Consider the following 14,809-nt stretch of genomic DNA (forward strand, 5'->3'; position numbering starts at 1 on the left):
CTTGACCTAAAACTTGTAAGAACTACGATTTTAGTGTTTTAATATCATAGTTATTAAACTTAATATAGAATTGATCTAAGGTAAAGTACATATTCCGGGTCAAGAAAGTTAACTTAGGTTAACTTAAAAAATAATCAGTTTTTAGACTGAGTTTCACTTAGCTTTTAATCGAGTCAATTTCTTTTCATATTTTTTTTAAACTCAAATCCATTTAGATTTTGGATCCAATCGCCAGGCAATACAGATTTTATAACTATGGTCAAGAAATGCTTTGCTTGACCTAAAAGAAAAACCATGGGAGCCAAACAATGGGTGATTAGCTGTTTAAGAATTTCAGCAAATATAAAAACAGTTTAATGGCCAACTTTGTGGCCATCATGCTATTAATTTATACAGTGTATATAATCACTTGACAAGTTTGACTAAACTATGGACAAAGAGAAGAAGAGGTTAGGACCACCTTCTTTAATTAATGATTTTCTGTCTTAATACATGTTTTGTATGACCTTAAACTTGCAGTCATGTGTACAACGATTGCCCAAAAACCCAAAATAGTAAATCTTTTACTTAAGTTGGTCCATGATGCTGATAGGAATCTTAAATCATTTCCCTTGAACTTCTGCCAAATGATCATTAAAATGGCTTTGCTTTACCATAATTTTAAAAAATCTATCATGAATATACCTTTCATATAATCACTTGGGGTGCTTTTGTTTTGAAAACAAATATTATTGAAAAACATTTTTATTAAAAAAAAGTTATTTTTATTGTTTAAATTTGTTCTGAAAGATAATTTTTTTTTTAAAAAAAAGATATTAAAGTTCTAGGATCTAGGTAATAGAGGAAAAGATGGTTTAAATGGTCACGGTGGTTGTGTCGCTGACTGCAGTAAAATGGTGGTTGTTGTGGTGGTGTTATAGTCTATAATGTTGAAGTCTGTAGATAGTCTCCCTAATGACTTACGGAAGGATTTGATCTATAACGTGTAGAAAACCTACCTGGTGACTTCAAGGAAAAATAAGGTAATCTCAACGCTGACCTTTAAGATAAAATAGAGAGTTCATTAATGGACGACGTTGGTTGTAAGACAGGCAGAGACGCCAGTAAATTATGGTTCTGATCAAGGTACTGTTGGACTACACACACACACTCGGACAGGTACATCAATGAAATTGAAGACTTCTTAATAACGTAGTACATACAAAGATGCATTCTGCCAAATCCCAGGAAGAATATGATTTTATTAGGGGGTTTTATGTACAACCAGATGCGTTTTCACATTGACCAACCATGGTTACTATCCGGAGAAGCATAATATACATACATGGTTTAAATATTGCAGCACTCTTCTCTTTCTGAAAAGCGTTCGATCAATTCAACTTTAGGCATCGACGGATACACTCACGGCATTTAGCTCAACGTGCTGCTTCCCCTCACTCTGAGGATGCACGGTTACAGTAGCACAAGCCTCTGCGGATGAAGATTGATCATCTCCTGCCTGAGAAATGCAAATTGAACTCACGAAAGGTTTTCTATTAACCATATTATCATGGTCATCTTGTTCTTCTGAAATGATTTCCCATTCCTCTTTAAGTGAAGTAAATTGTAATCCACTCTCTTTGTGCCTTTCCATTTCGAATGCAGTGGGTAGAATGACGTAATCATTTATTGGATTGTAGAAAGGATCAGAATCTGCCTTCAGCCAATGCTTTACAATCCTGAATAAATGATGGTCGCTGAGAATTCCACGGTGCTCACCAGGCACTCCAACCCTTGCTTCTGCATTGAGACCATCAGCCTGGAAGAAGGTAAAAAAGAGGAAAAATACATAAGTTTAGAAAGAAGCATATTTCAAAATGCAAGCATCTTGTCCTTCAATAGCTTACATGAGCTAAAGCAGTCGCCAGTGAATAAAAGCTTATTCCTAGCGTGGTTACTTTTGTGAATTAGTAAATCAGAGAGTTAGTGAAAAGCAAGTCACAAACCTTGGCTGATTCAGCAGGAACTGTACCATCACCGTCAACACAAATGTATTTAGGCTGAAAACACATGAACAAAAATCAGCTTTTCTGACAAATTCAACAATCACAACAAAGTGTTCATACAAATGCACAATTTACTAAAAGAACTATCTGTTTGCTCTGATATCAACCAGAGATAGGAGCAAGTCAGACAAATATCTGATCAGCTGATCCACAAAGTCCCAATGATCAGACAGTTCTCTAACCTTAGGGCATTATGCGAGTATGCATACGAGAATAGTGTAGCACACCTCTTTAATAGAAAAGAATTAAAATACAAGAGAAGACAAACACAAGTATTCCATGTCTACTGCACAAGTTATCCATATGGGAAATGACATCATCAGATTAAGAGAGTATGAGATAATGACCTCACAAGATTGCAGTTCTGGTAGATCAGTGACAGGTACCTCTGCACTTCCATAGCTGCAGAACAGTAATTTGTGTAAGAGGCAATTTACACAAATAAAATTGCAAGAAATGTTAAGACATCATCAGATAACGCAGAGCTAAGATGTTTAGAGAGTATGCTAGTGAGACAGGGGGTTTAGAATTTAGGGTTGCAGAATGAAGTTTAGGGTTTTTCTTATTTGCATGTTTTTTGGCTTTTTGACAGTTTAAAAGTTTTGGGGTGCATTGTGAAAGAAAGCTCCTTTTCAAGAGGGACAGGTGTGACAAAGGATCTCGTTAATCCTTGGCCAAGATTAAGGGATTAATTGAGTCCGAAAAGATTTAGTTATGACAATGATATGGTGGCTGAATCTCGTGGAGTTTTACTAGAATTCACGTCTGAAAGCAGGGAAAAAAACGACGCTTTCCTGTTAAACTCTCGCTATTCCAACAAAAGAACCTGGACTCCAAGTAAACAAAAAATTCATACTTAAGACTACAAAACCTAAAACACTAAAAAAGACAATTACATCAAAGGCTAGACCCCATGGGCTGTTAGTCAACTCCATTCAGCACTAGTGCCAATTATAGGATATTCAAACTGACTTTCAACATCACATATCAAATCAAACCAGTAGCCTTCAGCATTCACTGTGAAAAAAACTATTCCTTTTCTCAAAATATCCCTTGAGTTTGACATGTAATAAAAAAATATCAAAACCTTTAAGATATGGAAACCTTAAAATAAGACTTCATATTGACAAGAAAAGAACTTGACGCCAGTGGCCAGCCTGCCACATATAGATGAAACCATAAATATTCCTTTGATGTTTAGTTCAACTTTTGTTTTTGCTTTTGTTGTTTGCAATCTTATGCGACTAGCTTGCATTCAGTTATAAAGTGCAAAGCTTTATCTAAAGACCTCATTAGAAGCATTACCAAACAGTGTGAGGCGTTTCCAGACTGATCCCGTAAATATTGTAGAATTTAACTCCAGGAGGAACTTTAGCACGAGACAAAACCTTCTGTGTTTCATCAGCCCATTTCAAGATATCTAAGTTAAAAGGTAATGGAATATCCTCTCCATCATAAATGACCTGGAATGAGAAAATACAGAGATCACCATCCAAACAAAATGATACATGGAGAAAGATCACTAAAATAATCAAAACATGATAGTAAAAGGGAACACTATGCACATCGTTTTCTTTTTAATTTAAAGCGTGAAAAGTTACAAAAAAGAAGAGGATAAATCAGATTTGCAACATCATTTATTTAGCCTTATCAATTATTTAATCTGAAAAGTAAAATATATGAGAGAGAAATGAAACAACTAATCATGATGAAAAACATTGGAATGCACTCTAATCAAAAGATGATAAACTTCACCAATCTGCATTTACATAATGCATGTTCTAAGCTCACCGTGTTACTTGAAAGAGCATCTTTGAAAATTTGGATGCTCTCTTCAGGGGAATATGACTCTAGGATTATCTGAGAATTTTCATCGCTATCTTGCTTCTCTCTCCAGATTTCCAAAACAGGAAGATGTTGCCAATGAAAATGTGGACAAGCCATCAATTCATATATTGATGGACATTCAATAAGCTGAAAAATCGTTGCACATAGAATCAGTATACGATACTCAGAAAAGCCATTCTAAAAGAATTGAGTTTGAAAACCATTCATAATTCTCATAATTCAAGAAACACAAAATGGATTGATAAAAAAGGGAAGCTAATAGATATGTATTAAATGCCAAAGTACATGGGCTCCTACCAGCTGGTGCATGCTCCATTTTGATATAAAAAAGTTCTGCTCCCACCCTTCAACAAAGGACATTCCATTTAGAAAGGTAGATGTAACGTACCCAGGTGCACCTGTTGGACAAATAACACATATAGCTTTCATTTGAACACTGTTCCAAAATCATATCAGGATAACCTTCCTTGGAATAGCTGAAATAGCAGAAACAGAAACTAAAAGCACAAAGCTGACTGAACAAACAACTATAATAAAATTTGAATTCCAAAGTTTGATTAAATGTGTAAGTTGGAAAAGTTATATTACCCTAACAGAATTAGAAGTTCTGCTTTGTAACATGTAAATATACACTTGGCAACTGGTCTGTATATAAACGCAATCCTAAACTGCCAGATATAAGCCAAAATATTTTCTATACTTTCCTTTTTCATATGGAACAAAGAAATGACTCCTGTTTCAGGGTATATCAGTTATTCCAATTGTAAGAATAATTATTAATGGAAGTTATGGAATTTTTAGTATGCTAATAAAATTAGAAGTTCTATTTTGGTAAATGTAATTATATCACTGAAAAACTTGATAATTGGTTCATATTCAACTGCAATCATAAATTGTCAAAAAATAAGCTGCATTTTTTCTAATATTGTCTTTGTCCATACACAACAACGAAATCTAAATAAGGTAAAGTCACGTGCTTCTCACAATTCATCAGCATCTAAGCTAAATACAGTTTCTTATGTGTGTAGACTTTTACATAGCACTAGAAGATGCAGACCATGGGAGGTACAAAGGCCAACTGGTTTCAATTACACACATATAATAGAATCACTTACCCCGGAATGGGGCAGCAATGGCAATCCAATTCTTCACATATTTCTCAAATATCTGCCAAAAAATAGGTATAAAATTTGAGGTTTTTCATCAAAGAAATACTAAAGAAGCATCAGATAGCAACTTAATCATCCAAATATAAGGAAAATAAGAACAGAACATTGATCCAAGAGACAATGTGGGAAATTTACATCACTGTGCAGGGACATGAAGCATTTAACTAGCAGACCCCCCATTGAATGACTTATGATGTTTATCTTTTTCCCTCCTGATGCTTGATACACTGACTCTAACTTTTTAGCAAGGCGCTCTAATGTCTCTGGCAACCTAGAAATTAAGCAAAGCACGAGTGCCCTAAATCATGAAGAGTAAAAGGAAAAGAAATGCTCCATACATTGCAAAGCCAACTCCATTTAAAAAAAAAAAAAAAAACGATTTGGGGCTAAGAACTTGGTAATTATAGCAGTATTGGAGATAGCTGGTTGGTTTAATACATACCTGTTGCTTTGCCGAAAATCATACCCAAACCCGAAAAGAGTTTTTCCCTCTTGAAAACCCCACTTGATCATTTCAACAATCATATCGTGGAAATAATAAACACAGTCACGTCCTATTATCTGCATGAAACAAAATAATGTGTATGAAACTTCCATGCAAATTTAATTGAGAACTAAAAGCCAACCTTTATAGCAATATATTCAATTTTGATAACATCTGATTATCACTCTTTTCCACAATAAAACTAATATCTGAAGAAATTTGAGACCAAGTTGCATACCAACCCGCATCAGCCATGAATTTGACGTTTTACAATATAATGGAAAATAGAAAAAGCTTCTTATACATGAGAGACATTAGAGATGAACTGGATTAAAGGTGAATTTTGAGATATCAAGTAACTTGAATGTTGTAGCATATACTTAAGAATTGTTTAAAATGAACAAAACTATAATGAAGTTCTAGTTGAACAAAGCTTGTAAATTAAATCAGAAAACATCCAATATAATGCATTTGAATTTTCCAGTAAAATGGACTCTTCTTTCTGTAAAGTTGTTCTCCAAAACATCTCCTATCTCAAGAGCATTAACAAGTCCTTTAATTGTGAGCTTATGTTTCAATTATTCAAATTAGAGCTGACTTTCTCTGTTGCAATTGTTATTGAATAAAGTAGAACTTCCTCTTATAAAGCAAATATAACGGAATCACAGCAACCCACCTAGTTAAAAGTGGAAAATTTTACTCCATAGCAAGGTTTTGAATCTAAATACCATGTAAGATAAGCATAAAAGATACGAAGATGAAGAACATACCATGTCAGGATCCAACACATCAATAGCATGCAATCCATATCTATCTTCTGGAACCACAATATTTCTCTTTGGATCTAAAGTCACAGACCTTCCTGTTTCCCATAAACACATTAATTTAACAGCATAAGTAAAAGGCAAACTATTATTCAGCATCACAATTTCTCATCATACAATTTCTATTTAATTTTTTTTTAATGCTTCCTGATTCTCAAAAGTATCATAAAATTAACAAATTTTAGAAATTCTCAAACTTTACCCCCATTTTCTAACTACACTAAACTTCGCCCAAAATCTAAGCACCAAGCATGAGAATGAAATATTGACAAACCAAACGCGCATTAAATCATTTGACCCCAAATAAAACAGAAGTTGTCTTTTGCAAACACAAAATATATATTAATTTAATGATTTCCACAAAGATCATAAACTTAAAAACCTCTATAAATCCTCAAACCTTACCCCGTTTTTTCCTTTTCCTCCCGTAAATTAAAGTTTTCCCAGATTCTAATCAACCAAGCTTATGCTTAAATTCCTTAACTTTCCATCAGTTTCTCAGCAACCAAACACATCCTTAACTACAATCCCATAAAATCACTCAAAAATCCCAACTTTTCCTTCCATTTTACAAAAAACAAATCCACCGTAAAACAGCTAATTAAAAAAAAAACCAATTGATTAACCACAAAATCACCAAAATAAAAACCCTTATAAAATCAAAATTTTTAATTTTTTTTTACCAGTTTGAGGATCAAACCGAGACCAGAGCTTAGTTCGGCACGTGTAATCAGCAGCCAGAATCCGAATCCAAACCCGTTCTTCTTTATCACCATTCTCCTTATCCACCGCTTTTAGAATCGAACCGGCGATACCCGGGACTAAAAGGACCGGGTCGAGATTCGGATCAACGTAAGGTTGCGGTTTTTTTATCAAGCGTAGCCATAATTCCACCGATCGAACAATGTCTTCTAGTAACATAGCCATGATTGATTGATTGATTGATCAGACACCCTAATATCTGCTCTTGTTGAGAATAATTGGGAATTTGAATTGAAATTTTGTGGATTTGGGGCTTGTTAGAGCGGAGATCTGAAGGCGAGAGAGATTTTAGCCGGTAAGAGACGGAAGTGGATAACTATGATTACAAGCCAGTCCTCGAACTACTAAATATTTTCTAATTTTATAATATTTTTGCAATTTTATCAAGGCGACTACCATTGCCGAATGACTTATTAATATAATTAATTAAAATAAAATATTATATCTAGTGCGTTAAACAAGTCGTGGAAATAAAGTTATTATAATTAATACAAGATTTTATTATATAACACAAAGTATTGTATTGTATAATACACATGCAATGAAGTTGACGCGACAATATTGATAAGTGAGTATTTTTTTTATTATTATTATCGTGGGGTGTCCGGGCCAGTTTGCGCGCACTACGACTATTCTCCACGGTCCACTGAGCATCCTGCAAGCCCAGTGAGCAGGTAAGGCACCGCGGGGATGACAGGCTTGCACATAGAGGATCGAACTCGAGATAGGGACGAAACAAGTCACACGATTGACCACTGAGTCAGACCCTCAAGTGCGATAAGTGAGTATTATTCTTTCTCAAGGTAATGTCGACCGTTAATCGTTTAAATTGAGTCTTATTTAATTTTAAATCCCTAATTTATAGCTAATGTAAAATTTTGGGTTGACATTAAAAAAATTATTTTAATAAAATAGAAATTACTCATGACATCTTATACTTGGTCGAGGATATTGTTCTTGCACACCAACCTTTGGAAAATTATTGCTTGCATTCCCAGAAACTTGTACAGAGAATCTGCGGGTTTCGTAAACGTAGGAACAACGTATTGTTCTCAATCATCTTCTAGTGGTGTTCGTTTTGTCTTTGACATAAGTTGTCAAAGAAATCCGTCCGAGTTAGATGATCAACTCGTTTTCTTGAGTAATGTAATCATCTTTCTTTTGTTGACTAATTAAGTTTCTTCAGAACCTGACAATTTAGCTCTTAATATTCGGCTTCTAACACCAGATTTTTTGGAGAAAAGGACAAATAATTTGCACATTGAATCCCCCAACTAATTGGATGTTATCCGATTTAGTCCCTATTGATTAATTGTAATCCTAAATTTAGTTCGAATCTTGATGATTTAGCCACCATTAATTATATGCTTGAGCTTATAAGATAATATCTGAATATCATATTTATTCCTTCATTTGTTCTTTGAATTGGTTAGGATAGTGTTTAGAATTGAGTACATGATATTTTTTAAAGTGTTTTTACTTGAAAATACATAAAAATAATATTTTTTTTTATTTTTAATATCTTTTCATCAAACACAATCTAAAAATACTAAGAAAATATTAACTTGGAACTAAAAAATTTTAAAAACTGCGATATTCCAACCATATCCACAAGGGCAGAGCCATGAATTATTTTTAGAAGGGGTTCAAAACTAGGAAAATATTTTTAAGGGAGCGAAATTTTAAATTTTGCTAGTTTTATAGGGGGCATATTGTAAACTGTTTTTTTTAAGGGGTCGAGGCTCCACCACCATTTCACCGAGACTAATTTTATTCTATGGTTAAAAGATAAATGTATAATGTCCGTACACTGAATGTAAAAAATTGAGAGACAATGTATTTTGTAGCCTATAATTCATCAACCATCCCCCTCGCCTGTCTCCTCCGCCTTCTCCATTTACGCTCTCTTGCCACCAATCTATAGCCAAACCCCAAGATGTGGATTCCATCTGTGATGTCTTGCTGCAGCCATGGACCTAACTCCCTCTTGATAAAGGTACTTATCTATGTCTCTCCCTTTTGTTTTTGCTCACGATTTGCAAGCTTGCTGAGGGCTGTTAAGAATGAGAATGTCACGTTGGAAGGGAAACGAAAAGCAAGGAGAAAGCCAAAACCCAGTTGTTTTAAAGCAAAAGGAGGTGAAGCTCGTTAAGAGCTTGGCTCTGCCTTTAATGGCTGCCCTTGTAGCCTTATCTCCCATTGTCAACACCCCAGGTAACTTACAGCCATACAAAGGATTTCTTCTTATCTACTTCTATAGTTTTAGCTACCTTCGTATGCTCAATTGATTAAATTGCCCTTGCTTCTATTCATAATGCCACAATAATGCCATCGTGATTTTTAGGCTTTGCTTTTCACCTTAGAAAATTGTAGTAGCGTTCAAGGAAAATACAGTATTAAGTACGTATTATAATTATAATAAACAGTATCTCAAGTCCTGTCATCGTAATTGCCACTGCAAGTGACATAAATGCTCAGTGAAATGCGAGATTAAATTATATTTATAATTGCATATCTTGTGTAAAATCGTTAAGAAACTCTATTAAAAATCAAATTTATTTTAATTAGTGCAGGACATGGGCAATTAAACTTGAATATCTACGAACTTTATTAAAAAAAACAAATTGTAGATACTTTTTCTAACACTATTTGATTTTCTTACAATATAGGGCTTTAAATCTTCTGGGCCATGTTTTTGTTTGTGCAGTGTCACTAGGACAAGCCCTAGATGTACAAAGAGGAGCCTCATTGTTTAGCCGCACTTGCATTGGCTGTCATGATGCTGGTGGAAACATAATTCAACCCGTGAGTCTTTTGGTGGAAGCTTATCCTCTATAATGTTGTTAATTTTAAGAGTGTTTTTTTAATTAAAATAATATTTTTAATATTAATATATTAAAATCATTTAAAAATACATAAAAATCTTAGAAAAAAACACTTTGAAAAAGATTTTATAACCCAAAAATAAACATTGAATTCCCATCACCATCTCTCAATTTTCCTTTTCCAATATCTTGTTAATTCTTGTCAGTTTCATATTGATTTCAGGGTGCAACGCTCTTCACAGAGGACCTACAAAGGTACTTAAATTAATATACAAACGTAAATACCATCTCCTGGTCAAATTCCATTGTATAATTTAGGTTTGCACATTAAATTTCTGTCTTTTAGAGTTGAAAAACTTGTTTTTTTTTCCCTAAAGAAGTAGAAACAAATTGAATGATGGCACTCGCAGGAATGGAGTAGACACTGAAGAAGAAATTTATCGCATAACATACTTTGGCAAAGGAAGAATGCCTGTAAGTTTTCCATTGAAATCAAAGTATCGTTATTTGTTTTTTCTTGATTTTGGTCAAGGAGATCATAGGTGTTGCGATGCTAATAGGGATTCGGTGAGAGTTGTACTCCAAGAGGACAGTGCACATTTGGACCACGGTTGCAGGATGAAGAGATTAAGCTCTTGGCTCAATTTGTGAAGTCACAAGCAGATCAAGGCTGGCCAAACATAGAAATTAGTCAAGATTGATTCTTGTAAAGAAAAAAAATTATGCCCAAGTGCCCGAAACCATCGTCTCTGAGCTATTCCATCCATATCTCATTATGGATCAAACCCATTTTAAATTAAGTTACAAATTGATAGTTTTCAATCCCTGCAATGATTTTTTCTTCTTTTTTTCCCTATTAATATGACCTGCCGTCGTGAAACAGTTCTATCAGAATGGTACATGTTCTGAATTGAATAATAATTTCTAGTATAGCAAAGAAGAAAAAACTAAGAAAAGATGAGCTCTTGGTGTAATCAAATGATTAAGATTAAAAGTACGTGAAATCATTGATCCCATTGGTAAGCAAGTGATAAGGCTTATGCGGAAGTGATCAATGGGGTTAGGGATGGAAACAGGCAAGTTATAGGTTTGAAGATATTTATATGAGGAGAGCCGAAATTATTTTGATAGTTGTTGATCTTGAAAGCCTTCTTCCTCGTTAGGTTACTGCATGTGTGTGTAAATAGATATGTTAGTTCGGACAGGATATTCTTGGATTTCTTTACGCTTTGATCAAGATAAAGTTTTTCTTAGTCTGATCTAGTTAAGGAAATTTAATAAATGTTTTGGATTGTCCTCAAAATTTGATTTCAGAAAATCAGACCTGAAGAACTCTTACAACCTGGAGGTTTTCTGAAATAAATTGAAAGAGACTTGGCAGAATTGTTGGAGAACTCCTACAACCTGTAGGTTACCTGAAATTAATTGGGTTAGGCCATGAAGGTGACCAGCCAGAACCTCAATATATCTGTTGAACCAACTAAAAGTTTTGGTGTCAAAACTATTCATAATTTTGACAGTGAATGTTAAAGTAATGTTTGTGTAATTGCAGATTGTGTGAGTGATTTTGATGCTGAAAGAATGCTTGGATATGCAATCTTTAAAGATGGGAAAAGTGCCAAACTACCATATCCGTTAGAGAACTTTCTTTCAGATGTTGCAGGAAGAAGCTCTCATATTGGCCCTGCTAATTCTGCAGGCTGATATCCCAACCTCTTTTGTCAGCTTGGTGCTGGAGAATTGCAACCTTCCGTGAGCAAATCATGGACATGAAGTACCGAGATTCGCTGCGTGTTAGATGTTCCTGGACAGAAAGTGCCTTCCGTTTCTAATGGTGAAATGGCTCCCTGTTTGAAGCATACCAAAGCTCCCCAGGTCACTAAGATTTTATTCGAACGATTTTTTATGTGAATTATTACTAAGCAATGAAAATCTCTTATGTTTGAAATCAGCATCTGCTTCTCGCATTTCTGATTCATTAGAAAAATCAAGCAAATTACATATCTCAGACCCTCCTGAATTGCATGATGCTTTCATTTCTGCAATTGACAAAGGGAGCATAAAAACAATGACAGACATAAGCATGCCAGCTTTCTCCAATGGGGGATGCATTTAACTGGGGGAAGAATGACTCTGGCTCTATCACACATTGTGCTACTACGTGATCTTCTTCGACCTCAACTCAATGATACATCTTCCTTTGCGAATATCCCCAGTCCTTCTACTCCCTGGGTAAGGTAAGACAAGCCGATGAAAATCCTGATGAACTTGTCGACATAATATAAGACACTGATTTTAACAAATGATTAATGCTTTTGTTCGCAGCAAGTGGCACCTACCATGAACACATTGGCAGGTGCCCTATACAAGGTGTTTAGGGCATCACCTGATCATCCAGCTAGAAACGAAATGTGCCAAGAATGTTTTGACTACATGAGCCTTGAAGGAGTATTTTCGAATGGACTCATAGCTCTACTTTCTAGTCTAGACCCTCGACCGTTGAGCTCGGTTCTCGATTTCTTTGCAGTGGCTATCTATGGTGTTGGCCGCCTTCCCTTAAGTCTAGTCTGCACTGTGCTTTCCCGCTTATGTAGATTGGGCTGTCGTGGCTGTCCCGTTTCCAAGCTTCTCACAATTGAAAACCACCAGCAGTACTTTAAGCTTTAGCCCATTTATTAGCAATTTGACATTCAGATCTTTTCGAAGCATGGTTTTATTGGGCTTGACCGTCAGGTAAACTAGAAATAGAATTAACTAGGTGGCTATTTGACCCGCGGCCGATAATCAGATTTTTTTTGCTAAAAATAAATAAATGAATATGCATGCTTTTCTTACTTTTTTTATATAAAATAATTTAAACCCGCTCGAAAATAAAAAGCTTGTATAAAAATTTAATCAAATAAAAAAAAGAACTATGTGCTAATAAATAAATAAAAATTTATTAACGATAAATAAAAATTAAAAATTAAAATTTAAAAGGAGAGTATAAACTAAAATATTTAGCCTTTAACTCAAGCCTTTGACACAGTTTTATTTAATAATTTTATTTATAAAAATTAATTTTTTATTTAATCAAATAATAATAAAATAGATACAAATAAAATATTTCAATCTAAAAACTCATTTTTAATTTGTTTTTAACATAAAGTACCTAGAAAATATCATAAACAATTTGATAAACTTATTTATAGCCTCAAAAATCCTAATAAACCATCTCAAAATAAAAAATCATACCGAGTTTAAATTTTTTTTTCTAGACAATTTTAAGGTAAAAAAACACCTAATATGAACTCCCCTTGTTTAATTTGTTTTTTTAGATTGTTGTTATTCATCAAATACTTTAGTGTGATTTATATTTCTAATTAATTACCTAGTCTGTTTTATTTAATAAAACAAATTTAGTATTTCTATATAAATATGGAAAACTTATACCTTTAAGTTTATTAATTTTCTTTTAACTTTACATTAATTAGTTTTCCTTCTTTTATTTTAACTAGTAACAATATATAAATTGATAAAAAAAATATTTGATTTCTAACTAAATTAAATAGAAAATTAGAATTTACATAATTTACTGAAACAAATGAAGTTGATCAATAATTATAACTAGAATAATATTTTACTCTCCCATCTAATTAATTTTATTTTACTACCGTCTAATTAATCTTTGAATTTTGTATCAAAATAAAAATATGATTGAAAACATTTTATATAAAGGTTCTCCCAATTAGGTTACTTAAAGTGATTTTTCTTTCTTTCTTTTATTTTATTATTAGGAATTTAGATTCATGACTACTGCCTCCCCTTTTGGTTACTTCAGAGCTGGATTTGAGTGAAGTTAGATTTTGAAAGTCCCTTTTAAACTTGGAGTATTTAGTAGGGGTGTTAAAAATAATCAATATAGCAGTAATAATATTTGTATTATCAAACTTGGTCCAGCATGTCAAAATCAAATAATATAAATATTATAAATGATAATCGATCAAAATATCTAAAAAATTAATATCATGGGTTAGATAACAAGTTAGGATTTTTAAACTTCAATCAACCCGACTCAACACGAATAGCATATACAAGCCATAATTTGTTATATTTAAATTGATTATTTCATTTTAATCAATTAATTCTACTGATATATTAAGTCTAAATTATTTGTTATAATTTATAACATGTTTTAAGTTAATTTATTAAGTCCAAATCTTAATTCTAGTTAAGCTCAATCTATAAAAATTAGCAATATTAATTCAACTCATGGTTATTTATAATATTCATAAAAAAAATTAGTCTAACTTGATATATTTTATAACCCACTCAAGTCTTAAAAAATTAAACAGATCAAAATTATAATTTATAAAATATAAAAAGTTCAGTCATTATGAATCTATGCTTAACCTAACTATATTAATAAATACAACTTACTATTTTTTTTTTTAACAAAAAACCTATGATGGTATCAATCCTCAATCTTTCCTAGAATATATTGAGAATTCCTTTTCTAGTAAGTAATTTTTACATCTTTAACAATCAGCTCTAATTCTTTTTTAATAATATGAAAAAACAAAACATTAATACCAATTGATTTATAACTTATTGCCATCTCTAACAATCTCTACAAAAGATCATTTGGTATACATGTCGACACTCATTATAAAGCGGTTGCTCTTGTTCATAATAAATAGCTATTAACAAAAGTGGTATATATATATATATATATATGGGTCTGTGGGATAAAATAGGATGCCAAATGGATTTTTTTTCTTCTCTTTTGAACCAATATATACTAATTCTATTATATATTCTAAGAAAAAGAGGATGCTTCTTTTTATGGGTCAACCCTATTTTTTTTTTAATT

The 14,809-nt window shown here is 33.0% G+C and overlaps 2 protein-coding genes and 1 pseudogene across 8 annotated transcripts; 2 read left to right on the top strand and 1 right to left on the bottom strand.

Annotated features, from left to right (window-relative positions):
- Positions 1–1,211: 1,211 nt before the first annotated feature.
- LOC133676103 (lecithin-cholesterol acyltransferase-like 4) lies at positions 1,212–7,490 on the bottom strand. Its single transcript, XM_062097679.1, has 11 exons — positions 7,054–7,490; positions 6,317–6,408; positions 5,505–5,623; positions 5,198–5,333; positions 5,009–5,060; positions 4,191–4,291; positions 3,837–4,019; positions 3,351–3,508; positions 2,393–2,447; positions 1,986–2,039; positions 1,212–1,798 (listed from the first exon to the last, which is right to left on the bottom strand). The coding sequence occupies exons 1-11, from the start codon at positions 7,295–7,297 to the stop codon at positions 1,382–1,384; spliced, it is 1,611 nt and encodes a 536-aa protein (XP_061953663.1). The 5' UTR covers positions 7,298–7,490; the 3' UTR covers positions 1,212–1,381.
- A 1,244-nt stretch (positions 7,491–8,734) lies between these two features.
- LOC133675526 (cytochrome c6, chloroplastic) lies at positions 8,735–11,908 on the top strand. 7 transcript variants are annotated; one of them, XR_009835437.1, is made up of 7 exons: positions 8,743–9,128; positions 9,217–9,346; positions 9,840–9,937; positions 10,181–10,212; positions 10,368–10,431; positions 11,272–11,400; positions 11,510–11,908. XR_009835437.1 is itself a non-coding variant. In XM_062096938.1 (6 exons), exons 1-6 carry the CDS (start codon positions 9,069–9,071, stop codon positions 11,516–11,518), a joined length of 405 nt encoding a protein of 134 aa, XP_061952922.1. In that variant the 5' UTR covers positions 8,735–9,068; the 3' UTR covers positions 11,519–11,908. The 7 variants fall into 7 exon arrangements, 6 of the variants coding, with proteins under 6 accessions (XP_061952922.1, XP_061952923.1, XP_061952920.1 ...); XM_062096938.1 differs by lacking the exon at positions 11,272–11,400 and having other exon boundaries at positions 8,735–9,128; positions 9,840–9,949; XM_062096939.1 differs by lacking the exons at positions 11,272–11,400; positions 11,510–11,908 and adding an exon at positions 10,516–10,633 and having other exon boundaries at positions 8,736–9,128; positions 9,840–9,949; positions 10,368–10,418.
- LOC133675528 (squalene monooxygenase SE2-like) lies at positions 11,813–12,791 on the top strand (annotated as a pseudogene).
- Positions 12,792–14,809: the final 2,018 nt, after the last annotated feature.

Source organism: Populus nigra, chromosome 16, assembly GCF_951802175.1.
Source record: "Populus nigra chromosome 16, ddPopNigr1.1, whole genome shotgun sequence".
NCBI classification, from domain to species: domain Eukaryota; kingdom Viridiplantae; phylum Streptophyta; class Magnoliopsida; order Malpighiales; family Salicaceae; genus Populus; species Populus nigra.

Bases quoted from the DNA above. Each gene is read 5' to 3' on its own strand.
- LOC133676103 (XM_062097679.1), bottom strand. From the start codon at position 7,297: ATGGCTATGTTACTAGAAGACATTGTTCGATCGGTGGAATTATGGCTA. The intron at 4,292-5,008 runs GTAAGTGATTCT...TTTGTCCAACAG, and splicing joins CATTGCTGCCCCATTCCGGG to GTGCACCTGGGTACGTTACA. The intron at 1,799-1,985 runs GTTTGTGACTTG...ACCTTCTTCCAG, and splicing joins TTCCTGCTGAATCAGCCAAG to GCTGATGGTCTCAATGCAGA.
- LOC133675526 (XM_062096936.1), top strand. From the start codon at position 9,069: ATGTGGATTCCATCTGTGATGTCTTGCTGCAGCCATGGACCTAACTCC. The intron at 9,129-9,216 runs GTACTTATCTAT...TCACGTTGGAAG, and splicing joins CTAACTCCCTCTTGATAAAG to GGAAACGAAAAGCAAGGAGA. The intron at 9,347-9,839 runs GTAACTTACAGC...TTGTTTGTGCAG, and splicing joins TCCCATTGTCAACACCCCAG to TGTCACTAGGACAAGCCCTA.